At 37.7% G+C, this 14,336-nt stretch overlaps 1 protein-coding gene across 1 annotated transcript; it reads left to right on the top strand.

The window, feature by feature from the left end:
• The first annotated feature begins 751 nt into the window (after positions 1 to 751).
• KNOX1 (homeobox protein knotted-1-like LET6) lies at positions 752 to 14,106 on the top strand. Its single transcript, NM_001303578.1, is given in 4 exon segments — positions 752 to 1,098; positions 1,187 to 1,466; positions 13,216 to 13,460; positions 13,637 to 14,106. Coding segments are annotated over 4 exon segments (1,059 nt in total). The 5' UTR covers positions 752 to 768; the 3' UTR covers positions 13,841 to 14,106.
• The last annotated feature ends 230 nt before the right edge of the window (positions 14,107 to 14,336 follow it).

The raw sequence follows: 14,336 nt of genomic DNA, 5'->3' as shown, positions 1-14,336 counted from the left end.
GCCCACCACCTCACCACCTAGCTACAAGGAAGAGGAGAGGCCTAGGGCGCACTGAGAGGTGCAATCCGTCGCATTCAAAGCTCACATATTCTCCAACCTCGGGGATTGTCGTGTGGTGAATATTAATTATATATATAAATATATCACTCTTTCATCCTTTGCAACCCTCACTTTACTCATCCCCTATTTCCATCCACTGTAGTTCCACTGCCATCGTCCCTTCTCTCTCTCACATCTTAATCTCAGTGGCAGTGCAGCAAACGAGGAGGCGGGAGTTTTCTTGTCGCACTTATTTCTTGATCTCCCTTTCATTTTGTTTTGGTTACATTGGGAAGGAAAGGTTGCTGCAGGAGGTTCACCTCTCCCCTCTGCACTTCCATTTCTTAAAAATTAGAGATTAAATTAAGTTCTTCCCTCCTCAAAAGTTAGCCCATGCACACAAAAAGGATAGAGAGAGAGAGAGAGAGAGAGAGAGGCCCATTAATAATTGAGGACTGCAACATAGGATTTTCCCTGTAAAATGGCTTGGCAAAAAGTAGCAGCAGAAGTGGCCACAGTATCAACCAGCATAAAACCCGGGGGTAGGGATAAAAGGCATTTGCCTCTCCCCACTTCCCCAAACCCAGAACTAAAAACGCTGCAGCACCCATTTGGTTACAAGACAAGGGAAGAAATAATTATCATCATCATGTTAGAAGCCTAATATATACGAACCCCCTATTTATTCTTTCTTTCCCACCCTCATTCCCTCCTCCTTTCTCTCTCTCTATGGTCTCTCAGTATACCTCACGCACAGACAGGCAGATAGCGAGAGAAATGGAAGGCCGGAGCGGGAGCGGCGGAGGCGGTGATAACTCGGGCCTGATGGGCGGATTCAGTGATGGAAGCGGCAGCCTCTCGCCGCTCATGATCATGCCTCTCATGGCCTCGCGTCCCGTTCTACCACCAACCCCACACATGTCCAACAACGGTCTCTTCCTCCCTCCCCCGCTGAGCAACGCCGCTGGCGAGGACTACGATAACAGCGTCATCAAGGCAAAGATCATGGCTCATCCTCAGTACCCTCGCCTCCTCTCCGCCTACGTTAACTGCCACAAGGTATACACGAACAAACATATGTTGACACCAAAAAAACACACACACACACACGCGCGCGCTAAACTTTACATGTGTGTAATATGGACAGGTTGGGGCGCCGCCGGAGGTGGTGGCGAGGCTGGAGGAGGCGTGCGCGACGTCGCTGATGATGGGGCGGGCTTCGTCGTCGTCGGCTGCCGGGGATGGAGGGAGTGGTGGTGGCGGCGGAGAGGATCCGGCGCTGGACCAGTTCATGGAGGCCTACTGCGAGATGTTAACCAAGTACGAGCAGGAGCTCTCCAAGCCTTTCAAGGAAGCCATGCTTTTCCTGTCTCGCATTGATGCCCAATTTAAGTCCCTCTCCCTCTCCACTCCCCCTCCTCCTCAAGGTATTCTCTCTCTCTCTCTCTCTCTCTCACACACACACACACACACCTCTCTCAGTCCCCCTCCTCCCTCCCTCCCTCTCTATCATGTATACTTGTGTTGTCGAGATCTATGTCCACTTTTCCATGGTTGAGATTTTTTTTACTATATCACTTTCTCATGTACCGGTGGTTCATACAAAATCTTGCATCAAAAGTATGATCTCTTGTTATGACATGCACCTGGAGTGACTAATGTCTTCATGCTTTGTTGTTTAGTTATTATAATCTTTTAGAAAATGAATGTGGTCCAAGAAACCTGGGAATTGGCTATATTTAATATATGGTACTCACATCATCTCGAAATGGTGTGTCTGTTAGCTCGTGGAATGATGGCTGGTTGCCTTTTAGCCTGAACATTCCCTTCCTAGAAGCGTAGGTAGCCTTTGTTTGGCGTAGATTTTCTCGTTGCTGGGGTCGTTTTCACTTGGTGGCCGGGTCTTCTCAAGGTTGGTAGCAATAGAAAGTGACTATTGACTGTTTTGCTGCGAGGGGTTATTTGAAGAGCTCTCAACATCATTTCAAGTTTTTCCCTTTTCCCTGCAATCTGTAGGAGAGTGATCACAGCAAAGCCTTGTGAAGGATTTTTTTTTTTTTTTTTGGGACCCCATTTCCTCTTATCTTAGTTTCTACAATATGGGTTAAAATTGAGTAATTTTGTCATCTAGGCTGAGCTTGCTAGTGAAGATGGTATTCTGGTCAAAGTGAAATATGTTGCCTTTATGGTTGTCCGTGGGAGTACGTTCACTTGTGATTCTTGTGAAAACTTTCGCATAAACTCAGAATAGCTTAGGCCTTATTATTTGGCACAAATAAAGATAATAATTCGTTTACATAATAACTTGGACCATCATTACTTCCGCTCCTCGAATGGCACATTTTTGTATCATTGTTCATATGACATCAATATGTTCATATAACGCTTTTTTTATCAGCAAACTGATGGTAAGTTTTGTTCTGGATGTTGAATGGTAGGACTATATCCAAGCAACCGGCTTCCCTTTGTATCCATTTCTACATTATTTTGATGTCAAATTAATTTTATTTTTTTTTAATGTTTTAGCGTTTGACTTATCTTTTGATGCTTAATTAAATTCAATATAATATTGTCTTGTCTAAGCGAGAGATTTAGTTTATTATAGTCTGTGTTAGTTGATCCATTTTCATGGAATTGCAGGTTAAAGCTTTCCCCTTTTTTTAACAATCCAACCAACACATGACTTCGGTATTTTCTGGCAAGATATATATTTCATGCTTCGTTTTTTAGAAATTCATCCAACACACAAAACCAGTTTTTACCTTCCAGTATGCTTCCTTTCTTTTCAAATCCATCCACCACATGAAAGCTTTTTTTTTGGGAATGGGTGGGAATGGAAGCTTTTTTTTTTTTCCCCTTTTTTTGGGAGGAGGGTAGCAATCCGTATTCAAGAGCTGAAGTTGAGAAAGTGTATGAAAACGTGGATATGCTTTTGATATACATACATATACTATGTATGTATATATTTTTATCTGATTCGTGTGTCTTAAAAGCAAATGCTTATTCACTATTGCTTGGACATGGATATGGGAATTGGATTCGGGTATGTGACAAGTGTTTTGACTTGGGAAGAGAAAAAAAAAAAGGGAAGTTACCAGGATATACAGAAAATGTAATTATATACACATTTTGCATAAATTATAATAAAAAGTACTATTTATTAAGGTTTCAATTATGCTTTTTTTTCTTATTTATGCTATGCAATTAGCTGAAGGATTTTTGAGAAATGACATTTTTATAAAGCTAGTTTAATTACTACTCTCTTGACCATTCTAGAACAAACTGTTTTTCGAAGTCCAACTCTCTACGTATTTAGAAAAGCTCCAGTTATAAAAATTCGCAGCTATTTAAGTGTCTGTCATATATCTGATTTAAATAGGTATCCAATACATTCTAGGTGGTAGACATGAAGATCTAAGTAAAACAGCTTGAATGAAGTTTTGTATAGCATTATATGTAAAATCTTTTTGTTCATGACATACATGTTGAGGCATTTTCTGTATTCCTAGCAAATGATCGGTTTTATCCTGCAAAATAAATTAACATGGATGGTGCCTAGGTGGGGTTAGTGAAATAATTTTTTTTTATAAGATCACTTTCTTCTCTTTTCATGTGGACATGAGCTCATATGAAAGCCAATTAAGCATTCCAAGCAAATGCATAATTTCTTAGAAATGAGCTGCTGAATAGTAAGTTATTCATCAAATTTTCAAATCTGAACCTGACTCATTTAATAAATTAAATAGGTTATCTGAGCCAACCTGTTTAATCCATTTAATAAACAGGTTACCCATTTACCCAACCTGACCTGACTTGTTTAACTTGTTTAGCTAAGGACCTTGGACTCTTGACCCAATATTGATATCGGGCCTGTTATTCTAACCCAAAAGCTGACCTACTTACCCTGTTATTCTAATTTGTTTAATGGATAAACAGATTACCAGTAGGCTGCTACATACTTCAATAAAATGATCAAAATTTGAAACATGAACGAAGCAATAGAGATAGAACTGAAGCAATTAAACAACAAAACAGAAATACAAAATATAATTGCTTTTTTTTTTTTTTGCTTAATTGCTTATTATAAACACAAAACAAACATAAAAAAAACCGGATATGAAATACAAAAAAATTGACATGGAAAAGGATCTCACAATTAAACAAGTACACAAAGTACAAACAATGAAACATAACTGCCAATCATCATTAGATGTCTAACAAAAACAACAATCAAAATAGAAATAGTAACAACAATCAAAAAAAACAGAAAAATAAACAGCTGATAATCATCATTTGATGGCACAAAATCATCATCTTCTTAGATTCATCCTTGTAAAACTTCTACATCAAGGAAATTGGTCTCTTCTTTGTATCATTTATGCTTCCATAATTTTATTAAGGATCATAAAAATAAGAAGAACCTGCAGAATTGCACCAAAGTTGAAAACGTAGTGGCATAAATAAAAACAGAAGTATATTACATTTATTTTGAAAAAAAGTTTTTAAGTTACCTACGTAATGACTTGTAGCAGTATGTGAATCATGATTCCAAATTTCTAACTGAATCTGTGAGTCTCTCACCCTTATAGTGTTGAAAATTGTTGTTCGAACACTCTTGGAAAACTCAAGAATTATATATATAGAAGGAAAATGGATTTAACTTATAAAATGAATAGAACAAGTATATAATCCGATATTCTGAAATTATAATAAGGACATCTGTGGAAGTAAATCCCTTGTGAAACAAGAACCTAAATTCCAATCATGACTACGGGATTAACCCACCCCACCCAACACTCCCACCCACCCCAACAACCCCCCCCCCCCCACTCAACCCCAAAAAAAAAAAAAGAAAAAAAAAGAGAGAACCTACCAAAAGAAACTATCAAATAGCTATAAGCATCAAAAGAAACTACAAACATAAACCACTTGATAATCAATAAATGCCACCATAATTCCATAACAATAACCATAGTCAAACCCAAACAAGAAAGCCTCAAATTATGGTAAGAATTAACATCCACATTCAAAATGCAACATAGCATTTCCAACCAAAACACATGAGCAACATAAATCTTGAAAAAATATCCATACTCCATGACCATGAATCATGGTCAACTTTCCGTGTCATTTTGTACTTCAACTTCCCAAATATTTGTGATCCTAAAAGCACAAAATTCAATAGTTTGTAAACAAAAAGAATGGAAAACAAACAACTAGAAAATATTAGCAAGTATTAATTAGCAAACCATAATTTATCTCACTGAGGTCTGTGCATTGGCATTGATAATATCTGAGCATTGAGTCAATTGGGCTTCATTGTAGGAACTTAGAACATCGGTACAATCTCATCTAAATCATCTAGGTGGATGGTCGTGACCTAACACTAATAACAAGAGGTTTCCCTTGCTCTACTCTTTTTCCTTTCTTTGGAGGCCAACACAAGGTAAGAAAGCTAACATGGTTGTGATTCCATATATGTGATTTGCGTAGAGAAAAAACCAATTTAGTTATTGTTCACCAAGTTAGAAATTTTTTAGAACACTTATCAAATAATGACAAGCCAAACACCTACAATTGGCCAGCATTTCTCACAATACAAAGTAAACATCAAGCTGCTATTTTAAAACACAGTTAACCTAGAAATAATGGTCTTAAAATAAAAAAAAAACAAAGAGATAGGGAGAAAGATGCCCTAACCTCGAAGGAAAGGAGTAGCAAAAACCTCCTGTTGAGACTTAAGAAAACTATCTAGGGCTTTCACTTGCTATCGGTCTTTCTTGCAAAGAGATTCACACCACATTGCAATAGATCAAACCAATCAAAAGATTCAAAACCAAATCAAGAGGTAGGACGAGGAAAACATATAAAAATATGAAAAATAAACAAGGAGTCGATGTGACCATTTCACATTTTGTGCAACAACTTGTTGAAATCAGGAGAAAGAGGTGAGAGGTTGGAATAAAAGGGATTAGAGATTGAGGAAAGGAACTCAAAGTCGCTCGATGGAAGGAGCAAAGGATCGGCCACTGGAACCATTGGAAGGGAAACTCTAGCTTTCTAAAGAGGAAATCCTAACCACTAGAACTAGGAGGTAGGAAATCCTAACCACTAGAACTAGGAGGTAGGAAGAAGGCAGAGAAGCAGAGAAAGGGTTTAAGCGGCCTTAGAAAACTATTAAAAGATCGATTAATTGAAGCCATTGGAAATCGAAGGTCAATCTCTATCCTGTAGGCCAAAACGTGTCATTGTGTGCACTGCAGCCTTTGTTGCACTTCAGGTTCGGTGTCATGGTTTAAATTTCAAATGGCTCTAGTCCGGGCTCTCCACTCTCTAGGTGACTGATTGAGGCAAGGCTGCAGTAGATTTTACCATTTTTAGTAAGGGTTAAACAGATATTAAGCGGGTAGTTGACCTGATCCGATCCATCTAATTAATAGATTAAAAGGGTTAAATAGGTCAGAAGGTTAGAACTCAAATCAGATCTAAATTGTTAAGCAGGTTAAATGGGTCAATTCGTTTACAAACTGAATTCGTTTAGGTCAAATTCAATCCTGCTTAAGGGCGGTGGAATGAGAGTCGGGTTGTTTGGTCTGATCACATTCTGCCAGCCTTATCAAGCATGACTTGGACCTAACACAAATTGTTCAGTTTTTGGTTTGGATTGGGTCTATAGTTCGAATCAAGTATTGAGCCATCCTTTTATGACTAAAATATAATAATTGATAATCAAAATAAAATCATTAAAATATTCAATTAGATTAATGCTGCATTTGGTTGTTGAACAAATTTGGATGCAATAGGAAAAATTTGGTGGGAAAGAAAATGTTAGTTGGGTTTTATAGAATGGTTGGGCTTATTTAGTAGGATTAGGGTCTTTGGTGTTTGGTTAGAGGAATAAGTGCATGGGTTAAGCAAGAGTAGGTTATATTCAATACACTTTGGCTTTCATGTTGATTTGTCTTTTTTCACAAAAAACAATATCTTTCATTTTTTTGTGTACTTAAGAGTGGATATAAATAGTGGAGGGTTTGGGTTATGATGGACGAGGGAATAATCCTATCCACTCGTCATGGATAAGCTTGTCATCTGATATAGTGAGGGAATTGGGCTATGCCACCAGACAAAGGGTCATTTGGTAGTATATGGGAAGGGTATAGGGGATTATACCCCCAATTTTCAAAAAGTATCCAATGTATTGACCTCGACTTGACCCACATGTTGTCCAAGAATCGATTAGGCTAGGTCTACTAGGGTTTGGACTTAATCGAATCGCAAGCCGGCCCATTTGTAACCTTTATTTTGAGGCAGTTGAAAGTTTATCCAATTCAAGGTGAAAAAGAAAAGAAAGAGGCCATGGTGGAACTCTCATCGAAGTGTTTGTCAAGTGATTGCTTTCATGTTGGATTTCCTCCACCATCAATTACTTTGTTGGAAAAGACTTGACTTTGGAATTGCATTAGTTATTGGATGTGGCCATGGGTGAAGCTGTCATCTCTTGGTAGATTTATTTAAGAGGCATTTTCTCGACATGCTTTAACTTGTTTGCCACTTTTTTGTACGACTTGAGAATTGTGGTTCTCATCAAGCTTCATGCCAATTTGCAATAAAAAACTATCAACTGTAGCCAACATATAGAATAATCATCCAAAACAACTAGAAAGTAGAAAGGAAAAAAGAACACAAGTAACAAGCAAAATTAAATAGCTACTAGGTTCCACCCTTCAGGTTTAAATAAACTCAAATTACCAGCCATGACAATATTCTATATGTAGATGATTTTACAAAAGAAAATATAAAAAACAAAACTATCTTTATCTTAACATTGTTTTCCATTGAGCCAAGCCTTTATTTAATTAATAAAACCTCTCTAAGGGATTGGTCACCTGCTGATCCTTGACGTCTTGGGGTTTTGGGGATAACAATGGAAGTTGGTAGCTTAAAAAATCGGATAATAGTAAGTTGTAGTGATAAGTAGTGATTAGTGTTATCGCAAGGCTCTGAGGAGGTGATGTGGTTGGAGGTGGATGCCGGTTGTAATCTGCGACGTTGGAGGGTATTTGCAAAGGAAGTCCACCCTTGCTGGGGGGTTTTGGTGGGGGACCTTCTGATGCCTAAGTTAGTCGAAGCTTTGGGAATAGTAGAGAGAAAAGATAGCAAGGGCGGAGAGGGAGAGCTCCTTTGTATTTGTGGGTGTTCTTACTTGCTTTTCCTTGCTTACCTGAGAGTCTCTTTTGTACATTTTTTTATCTGGAGGTTGGGCTCGTAGGCCCCTAGACAGAATTTGTGTTAGGTCTAGCTCTGCAGGCTGTTAGGCCACGTTCCGACCTTCATCGTAGGAAGAATCTCCCCCGCTCCCTTGTATCAAGGTTGTTAGTTGTGAATGTCAGACACAGGCTTCACCTACATGGTTGGTTGAACGTGTGGTGTATGGGTTCACAGTTGGTGTGACCTCACTACATCTTAGGCGTGCCTTTGTGGAGGATTAGTCTGGATCGGCGGGTCTCTCCTGCGACACTTAGAATGACAGGCATGCTGATGGATAGGCTTTTGGATATTGGATGTGACATGGGATGTTTGGATACTTCATTTGGGTTGGATGGGGATAAGTGTCCAGAAATTTGTCTTGTGCTGCTATTCATGGCAATGTCATGAATTTATTTAAATTATTTGAGTATGTGTTGTACTCATATGGCAAACATGGGATTTTGGATGGACTTGGTTTTTTAATTGGAGAAAGATCCTTGGTTTCTCTTTGGTCATTCTAGAGATGTGGGCCTGGTTATAAGTACTGGAAGGTGGGAAAGTATATTAGTACAGTTACTCTGATAATGTAACTATGTTTCTAGGGATGGTGAATGGATATGGTGCAAGTCTTATGTGCAAGTGAGACTTGATAATATCTTTCAATGTCGAATTTGTTCTGCTATTGCAAATCAATTCAGCTCAGGAATTTCATTGTTAAAGTGTGATATGTAGCCTTCAGTGGCACGGTATTTTTAATGAAAATCATTGTAATTTTTAAGGACCCGAGGTTTGTGGGGACAGGAAGAAAGCAGGGATTGTTGAGACAGCTAGCAGACAGCTTCTGCAATGAAAATGGCTTTAACAACATAAAATGAGATGTTTTCTTTCCCTGCGAGGCTTTACCCAGTGATCTTTTGTACTGGATCTACACTATTTGCCAAAGCGAAGGGTTTTTTCTTTGAGGGGAGTGAGTATTGCTTCAATCGATGAATATTGCAAGGGGATTTATTGTACAAGTTTTTTCTCGAGTGGATTATCTCTCACACTGTCTTCAGACTGCAGATGTAGCTTGATTTTGAGGGACAATCCTGGCGTGTTGTGTGTCTTACTCTTTGCTTGCTTATATTTCCGTTGTATTTTGGTCTGTCCTATTAGGTCGGGGACTAGTGCTAGCAAGGATGATGTTGAGTCTGTTGGAATGAGAATTTTGAACTAGGTGAATGTGGATTCCATTCAAGGAGAAAATGGCCATGAAGGAATTTTCAGTTCGTGATCAGAATGGATTACGCTCCTTTTGTCAATGTGCTATTGAAACTCTAAAATTGGTGCCAACAGTCTGGCTGGAACAACTTTATGCAAAAGTTTATCATACAACAAAAACTTCTGATTAATTGGTGCCTAGAGAGACCTATAAGTATCAAATGTAGTTTAAACTTGTGCACTCAAGGTTTATCTTCACCGTCCCCTATACTTTTAAAGACTCTCAAAAGGTAAATATTTTAATAACATCCACAATTGGTGCCACGTTTGTTTTGAAGAAACAAACGTACATTGAACTATTACCAAACTTCTCAAACTCAGCAACAGCATAGGGTGATCTGCTTATAAAGTTTGTTTGTAATGTGCTGTCTATTTTTACTAGTTATGTGAATAATATTTGTTTAATGGAAAGTTAATTAAATTTTTGAAAATATAGTTTTAGGTGTGATTGTGTTGATCATGTGGAATACTCTGTCAAGTTTAACATTGCAATAAAAAAAGAACTTAAAAAGTCTTTACCTCATTCTTATGAGTAACTCAATTTCCTAATTTGTATGAATCCTCCATTATATATGGTGAACATTGTGAATGCTTAGACATCTAAGAACATTAAGTCACAAGCAGCGATGTTCTTTAGGTCATGTGACATTCAGGAGCTTGGATGTAATCATATTTCTTGAAATGATAAATCAACAAATTTGTATGCATGATGAAAATGTTCCCATGGGAGTGGAAAATGACATTTAAATTTTAGTCCTAAATTTGACCAAAAATTGAAAAAAAAAAAATATGGTAACAATTATTTATGAGTAGAAGCATGAGTATTTCTGATGACTGAGAGAAATGATAGTCTTGATGAGTCCTGGTGGAAGGTTAAGGAGATCAATAAAGTCATCATAGATGCTAATTGACCTCCAGGTTTTTTAGCAAGGTTTGATGTTGCATCGAACATATTTAGTTTTAGATTGGCTTAGGTCGACCTGGTGTCTGACATTGGCAATTTCGGTAGTATCATCTAATTTCTGCTGTTATTGTGGCTACTTTCGTTTATTTTCATTTGAAATTGCTCGAAGGTTTTGATACTGTCCAAAACTTTATCTGGTTTCTTCTTTTTTGGGGTCTTTTAAGTTGTTTCCTAGGGTAGTAGATGAGTGAAAGAGAAGTGTGGGAGCGGTGGACTTTTTCCCATGGAAGCTCTTGGACTAAATATTAGTGCCATCTAGACCTGAAAATATGAACTTCTTTTCTTTCTTTAAGAAAATGAAAATGTCAAATTTATTCTCATTACATGGGTGTTGGGTTCTGAAACCAGATTGTGTGTAATTACATTATTACTCATGTTAGTGAAAATTGCAGTGATGTTAGTCTTTATTTTTTTATTATTTTACATGAGAAATTAAATAAATATGGTTTGAAGTTAATCAAAGCATTAGAGAGGAAAACTAGAATTAGAAAATATTCATTATGATATGCAAGTAACACTTCAAAATGAGATAAAGCATGTTTGTGGTTGCAGTGGACTAAAACCGGCAAGGTTATACTTGTCCAAATTAATGCACATGTACTTCGAAATGTTGCGTAAATTTTTATTTCTAGTTTGTTGTAGTGTGGAAATCATTTTAAATGCCTTTCAGAAAAAAGATGTCTCCCTTAAAAAAACAGTACATTCCCCTTACTGAGAAAAGGAAAAGAGAGTAAAATCTCAAGATCAATTTCATAACAGTAGCCTGACATATTGTCCATGAGGATCTAATTAATATATGTTCTGATACCAATTTTCTAGGGAGCAACATAAGTACATGGTATCTATTTTTTGAAAAATATATACCTGGGGAGATGAATAAATAATCAGCAGTGGCGACAGCAGCAACAAAAACATATTTGTATGAAACTTAAAATGTAAGATTCGATCGTGACTACATCAAATGTGACGCCTGTTCTTTTCCACCCGTTTCTAATTCTCAATATATATAACACTTATGCATTGCATATAAGACTCGATCGTGACTACATGAAATGTGCTGCCTGTTCTTTTGCCACCCCTTTCTAATTCTCAATATATGCAACACTTATGCATTACATTGTCGCTTCTTTGCATGGCCTGCAGTCATGTCTTCAAAATCCATTACATAAATACATAATTTTTCTTGTCACTTTTGCATTGCTATGTTTGTATGATTTTGCTTTCTTCAAGAAACATGGAAGTGCCATCATATTGAAGTTGAACTTGTGGTCTCTTTGCTGAGGAGAGGGGCTTCGACCATTTTTGGTAAGTCTGTGTGAGGGAAGCAAACCTAAGAACACCTTGGACTGATGTTTGTCCATGGCTTGTTGTATTCACACTGTAATTATTATTAGATTTCAGTTAAGTGCCAACAATTAGCTCCTGACATATGGTCCTTGGATCTGGCTTATGTTTTATAATTTGCTATTGATTATTTTCTAAGGCTAAATGCTAGATGTCACAGAATTTTAGTTACCATTTTTTTTAATCCAAGGCTAATGCTGCACCATTTACTTCGATTAGCTGATTGATGTGTATGCAGACACTTGCTGTATTATGTGTTTTCAGTGTTTTTGTTGTGAAATTATATAGAAGCATTCCAGCATATATTTCAATATGCAAACTATATTTCTCATTATATTTTAGATATACTTTTTTCTCAAACAAATGTGAATTGATTTTCTTGCACTTATTTAGGTTTTGTTTGTAGCTTTAGATGTTTTGTCCAATTGATTATACATGAACATATATTCAGAAGGCATTCCATGCAGTAAGATTCAGATTCAAACTGAAGGTGGTGAAAGTTTTTTTTTAAAAAAATAAAAAATAAAAAAAAGTACTTGTATTGGCAACCTTCCTGTTTAGAATATCAGTGCCTTCACTGTCATTACATGTGTACCGTCCCTTCTTTAAATTTTATAAGCATATCCAGATACTTCCTGCGTTTTCCTCGAGACAGGAAATTCTTTTGCAACTGGTGCCTTATCGCTTAATAGATTTCAAAAAAAAAAAAAAATTCTTACTCTTCTTTTTCCTCAAAACTTTGTTTTATGGGCTATTAACATAGCAATTTTCCTCACATTTCCTGTTCTGAATTTTGTGCATTTATTTTCTTTTGTAATCTGTGATGTGGAACTCCATCAGTGCCTCAAAATGGTTGACTTTTGAATATTTGAATTTGTCATTTTGCAAATCATATTTCCATATTTGCACATCACATGTATGGTTTGTTGATCATTTCTGACACATTTTGCTGAAACTTGAGAACTTGCCACATCTGTTGCGAGCATTTTTTAAGTTGCTCTTCCTATATGCTGCCAAAAGGTTCCACCAAAAATGCAGGTACGTATGCCTGTGATGGTTATAACTACTCTATAAACAGGTTGTATAAAAGCATAGTCATGTCCCGAAAACATTAATATTAAATAAGCTTAATTTTTTTTAAGATAAAGCAAGGATGAAGGGTGATATTAGAAGCAACTGCTTCCAATGACTAGGCTTGTCTCTTGCTGAATTTGCTGCGATGTAGGAGAATTTGCCTCGCGCTCTAGTTTCCCTAGTTTTTTTTAATTTTTTTTTTCTTGGTAACAAGTTTTGCTGGTATTTAGATGATCCATTTTTCACTTACCATTTTGATCTGATTTTTGGTCTATGTTTTTCATAAGTGTATGGGGAGCAGTTGGAAAGGAATGGATCATCTGAGGAAGAGTTCGGTGCATCTGAGAATTATGTCGATCCTCAAGCTGAGGACAGGGAGCTTAAAGGTCAACTCCTTCGGAAATACAGCGGCTATCTCAGCAGCCTTAAGCAGGAGTTTTTAAAGAAGAGGAAGAAAGGGAAGCTGCCCAAAGAGGCCCGGCAACAGCTGCTTGACTGGTGGAATAGGCACTACAAGTGGCCATATCCTTCGGTATGTGATCGATCCAAACTCAATAGTCCTTATCAACTTCTTGCATCATTATCTCGTGCGAGTGATCCGTGATCCTAATGCTAAGCATTTGATATATATGGTTTATGTTCCATGACAACGTTGGCAAGGTGGGCTGACTAAAGGATGGTTCTTTGGTTTCTGTCATGGTTTCACAGGAGGCGCAGAAGCTGGCACTGGCGCAATCAACGGGACTCGACCAGAAGCAAATAAACAACTGGTTCATCAACCAGAGGAAGCGCCACTGGAAGCCATCGGAGGAGATGCAGTTTGTGGTGATGGACACGGCACATCCCCATTACTTCATGGACAACAGTCTTGGCAATCCCTTTCCGTTGGACTGTGCCCCGGCTCTTCTTTAATGTTCTAGTTCTGGTCTCTGGACTCGTGTGTATGATCTGTGTATGTTAGCCAGAGTTTGTACGTGTTTGCAGCTTGGACGCTTATCATAATGCCTGCTGACCTGTGAGCATGGAAGCATTATTGTTCGTTTGTGGTTTCTTTTGGACGCTGTTGCTTTGGTTTGTTATCCCTAGTGTGTACGTCTTGTGGGGTATTCTCTTCTGATTGCTGTAGCAATAATGGATGGTGATGTCTAACGTGTATGAGTTATATATATTCTGATGCATGTTGATGTCTGATATATTATGAATGGGTTCTATCGTGATTCATCGAGCCGTCTGACGACCGTGGGTCCCATATTGCTTTCATGCATGCAGTTTTGTGTTTGCCTTGTTGTACCGTGGAGTGCTTATGATATTTTAATCATCTTTTGCAGTAATAATGCAGGTTCCAGGCATAAGCTTTTGGGCAAGGGGAAAATGGTAAGAGAAGAAAGCAGATAGATTTAAAACTTTA

Source organism: Elaeis guineensis, chromosome 8 (assembly GCF_000442705.2).
Source record: "Elaeis guineensis isolate ETL-2024a chromosome 8, EG11, whole genome shotgun sequence".
NCBI lineage: Eukaryota > Viridiplantae > Streptophyta > Magnoliopsida > Arecales > Arecaceae > Elaeis > Elaeis guineensis.
This window is presented reverse-complemented; position numbering and strand designations above follow the sequence as displayed.